Source organism: Neopelma chrysocephalum, unplaced genomic scaffold (genome assembly GCF_003984885.1).
Source record: "Neopelma chrysocephalum unplaced genomic scaffold, ASM398488v2 Primary Assembly neopelma1_69, whole genome shotgun sequence".
Lineage (NCBI taxonomy): Eukaryota > Metazoa > Chordata > Aves > Passeriformes > Pipridae > Neopelma > Neopelma chrysocephalum.
Window position 1 is genome coordinate 11,947,384 of NW_020897729.1, and position 4,027 is coordinate 11,951,410.

Consider the following 4,027-nt stretch of genomic DNA (forward strand, 5'->3'; position numbering starts at 1 on the left):
GCACTGGGGGTGTCGGGGCACAGCCCCCGTGGGCAGCACTGGGGGTGCCCCTCCCCGGGAACAGGAAAGAGAGGGCTCGGGGCTGTTCCGTGAGCACTTACGTCTTTCTGTCCCACTCTTTCGGGTACCTTCCACGTGATTTAGCCGCTTGAACTCTGGGTTTAACTGCGTCAGTCGCCTCATTTAAAAACCACAGCCACGTTTTCAGAGCCCCGCGGAGGCGGCCGGAGGAGAAGAAGGTCACACAGCATCGGGCTGGGGGAGCAGTCGCTGGGACACATCAGACCTCTGCAGACCGATGCTCAGGAGAGCCCAGGCCACAGGGACAGGTACGTGGGGTCAGGCTCTGTTTCAGCCCGTTTGGATGCCCGTGGATGTACAGTCAGAGACCCGGCTGTGCCAAACGCACGGGGGTCGGGGTCGGGGTCGGGCTCAGCAAACCGGGCTCGCTGTCGGTGCCAGTGTCACCCGGGCAGAGCCGCACTGTGCCCGCGGGGCTCCGGCCCAGCAGCCCCTCGGGGCTCGGTTTTATGGGGGCTCCAGCCCAGCAGCCCCTCGGGGCTCGGTTTGCCGGGGGCTCCTCGCCCCGCACAGGACGGGACGAGCCGGGATGCTCCGAGGGCAGGGCAGGAACTCCGGTGCCTGGGGAGCAGCGAGCCCGGCACCGCCTGCCCTCCCCTCACCACACTCACCACGCTCAGTTCCACCCAGGTACCTGTGCTCAGCACAACAGGGGCAGAAAGCCAACTGCAAGGAGTGAACTGCTTCCTCCCCCTTTTAAACCACTGGAGTATCTGCAATCGTTTTGCTTTACAAATTATGCACGTCTGGATACATATTTTACAGCAGAAGTTACACGTGCAGCTGCAGTAGTTCTCTTATATTGTATATTAATATTAGAAACAATATAAAGAAATAGAAGTGTTGCATTCTGATGCTACTCAAGACATAAATGTATTGGTTTTCATTCCAAGAAATTCAAAGGAACAGCCTTTCCCACAGCCATTCTATGTAGCAGCCTGCAGTGTAGCAGACAAACGAGCCCCTCAGTCATGGAGTCATATATTTAGTTGAAATAGGACCAATATTTTTTACTTTTCTCCCCTTTAATTTCTGGTGAAGCTTACAAAGGAAATGAGCAACATTACTTATTATCTGCTTCTTTCAAAATGTCCCTTTCCTAAAAGTTTCATAAAGACATACGATTAATTTGTTCAAGTGGGAAGAGAGAGCAGCGTGCAAACCTCAGGACTGGTCAGAACCATTTGCTCACCCATTAGACATATCCACATATTGGTCTGCCAGTGCACTCACTCAGAACTCCCAACACATTTTTACAGAACAAGGCTGGTACAAAGATTACTTTTTTATAGGCATAGTTTCAATCCTTAAAAAAAAAAATTATGAAGTTTTAGCATTGTTAACTAAATGCTTAAATAGATTCAAACCTTTTTCTCTGGCACGTTGGCTGAGGGTGGGTGTCGAACCAAACCCTCCCAGAAAGGCTGCTCCAGTGGAAAAGCTGCTCAGAAGGCTCTATGGTTTCAGGAACAAATCCTAATATATTCCTAAGTCTTCCAACATGAGAACAAAGCCCTCCTGATCATCTGGGGAGCAGCATGAAGAGCGAGAAAAATATTTCTTCCTAATTGCATTTTTTCTTGAAATTAATCAAACAGAATTCTAAGAGAATAACTCCTGTCTCTTAGGAAAGGTGGATGTCACTGATGTCCTCTCGGTTCTTTTCGTAGGTCCTTGATACCTCGAGTCAGCAAAGCCAACTCACACAGGAGTTTACAATGTCAAGCAACGTTTCAGAATGCCACATCTATGAAGAAATGGAACCTTTTACCTATTTTTACTACTTGATTTTTCTCATGGGAATTATTGGAAGCTTTTTCGCCCTGTGGGCATTCACACAGAAGCATCAGAAACACAAACCTATGAGCATCTACCTGATCAACCTCCTCACTGCAGATTTCCTGTTGACTTTGACTTTGCCAATGAAGATCATTGTCGACCTAGGAATTGCGTCCTGGAATCTGAGAATATTCCACTGCCAGGTTACAGCCTGTTTCATCTACCTGAACATGTACCTGTCAATCATATTTCTGGGATTTGTGAGCATGGATCGCTGCCTGCAGCTGGTGCACAGCTCCAAGATCTACCGCATCCAGGAGCCCGGCTTTGCCAAGACCCTGTCCGCGGTCGTGTGGGTCATGGTGCTGCTCATCACCGTGCCCAACATGGCCATTCCCATCCAGCACATCGAGGAGAGACCCGGCGCGGGGTGCATCGACTTCAAAACCAAGTTCGGGAGAGACTGGCACGTGTTCACCAACTTCATCTGCACGGCCATATTCCTGAACTTCTCGGCCGTGATCCTGATCTCCAACTTCCTGGTGGTCAGGCAGCTGCACCGCCACAAGTACAGCGAGAGCTACGGCAGCGTGAGGAAGGCGCTGACCCACATCCTGCTGGTGACGGCCGGGTACCTGCTGTGCTTCGTGCCCTACCACGCCGTGCGCATCCCCTACACGCTGAGCCAGCGGGACAGCGCGGCCAGCTGCCCCCTCCGCCGGGCCCTCTTCAAAGCCAAGGAGTCCACCCTGCTCTTTGCCGTCTCAAACCTCTGCTTCGACCCCATCCTCTATTACCACCTCTCCAAATCCTTCCGGCTGAAGTTCACAGAGGCATTTGCAGCCCCCAAGCAGACAAAGGCTCGCGCAGATGTGGAGCTGCAGCACAGCAGTGAGCAGATACATGGCCCTGACTGTCAAACATGGGCACAGAGTGAGCCCACCAGCAGCTCTGAACAGCAGATACACAGCCCCAACTCTCAGACATGGGCACAGAGTGAGCCCACCTGCAGCACTGACCAGGAGATACATGGCCCTGACTGTCAAACACGGGCACAGAGTGAGCCCACCAGCAGCACTGAACAGCAGATACATGGCCCCAGCTCTCAGACACGGGCACAGAGTGAGCCTGAGCCCACCTGCAGCAGTGACCAGCAGATACATGGCCCCAGCTCTCAAACACGGGGACAGAGTGAACCTGAGCCCACCAGCAGCAGTGACCAGCAGACACACAGCCCCAGCTCTCAAACCCAGGCACAGAGTGAGCCCAGCAGCAGCTCTGACAGCTGTTGGGTGACTGTGTGCACAGACACCGCAGGTGACAACGCTCCTGAGGATTCATGAGCCCGAGCAGAAGGAAAACACTCGATCAATAAATCCCCATCTCTGTGTTCCACACTCACACGGGGGGTCTGAGCTCACAGAGCCTCCAACGATGCCTCCCACAAACAGCTCAGTGAACAGTGGTGACCCACCAGGGATCAGCAACGTGTGACAGCACGTGTTCAGACTCAAACATACTTCAGAATTATTTATGGCAAACACCTGAACTCACCTTTTCTAAGTTAAGTAGTGTGTATTTACTATATTAAATGACTTGGTGCAGTCAAGTGAAGAAATTACTGAACAGGAGTTCTTCAGCTGCAAAGTTTTTTCGTGCACATGATTAACCCAAAAGCATTTCAGAGGGCATTACTTACTCCAGACAGGGATTTTAAACTGCACTGATTAAAAATTATTGTATCTGCCTATATCATACCTGCAGTTTTAATAAATAAATTTCTTGTTCTTACCAAGTTCCATTGCCTCTCCTTGCTGCTGCTTCAACAAATAGGAAAAAACCTAACATGTTATTATAGAAAATTCAAGCAAGTTTTAAAACAAAGATTTCAGCTTGTTCTGTTTGCTTGTTTTCTGTTCATAAAAATTTATAAAACAGCAGCTAAGTTTATTAATATTCTGATATACATTTACTTCCAAAACTTATGCATATGCACAATAATTAATAATCAAAATTTAAAAATCAATTTGCATTGGCAAAATCCAGCTACTTAGATTAGCTCCATCTGCAAATCAAAACTATTTCAGAAACAAAACCAAGTTATCTTTTTTCTAATCTTTGGGCTTCCCTCCCTGGAAATGCTCTGCTGGCCCAGCAGGCAGCACCA

The 4,027-nt window shown here is 49.5% G+C and overlaps 1 protein-coding gene across 2 annotated transcripts; it reads left to right on the plus strand.

The window, feature by feature from the left end:
• Nucleotides 1–219: 219 nt before the first annotated feature.
• GPR171 (G protein-coupled receptor 171) lies at nucleotides 220–3,981 on the plus strand. 2 transcript variants are annotated; one of them, XM_027685659.1, is made up of 3 exons: nucleotides 220–329; nucleotides 1,752–2,839; nucleotides 2,903–3,981. In XM_027685659.1, the coding sequence occupies exons 2-3, from the start codon at nucleotides 1,800–1,802 to the stop codon at nucleotides 3,201–3,203; spliced, it is 1,341 nt and encodes a 446-aa protein (XP_027541460.1). In that variant the 5' UTR covers nucleotides 220–329; nucleotides 1,752–1,799; the 3' UTR covers nucleotides 3,204–3,981. The 2 variants fall into 2 exon arrangements, with proteins under 2 accessions (XP_027541460.1, XP_027541459.1); XM_027685658.1 differs by having other exon boundaries at nucleotides 1,752–3,981.
• Nucleotides 3,982–4,027: the final 46 nt, after the last annotated feature.

Excerpts from the sequence above, each read along its gene's own strand:
- GPR171 (XM_027685658.1), top strand. The coding sequence starts at position 1,800 with ATGTCAAGCAACGTTTCAGAATGCCACATCTATGAAGAAATGGAACCT.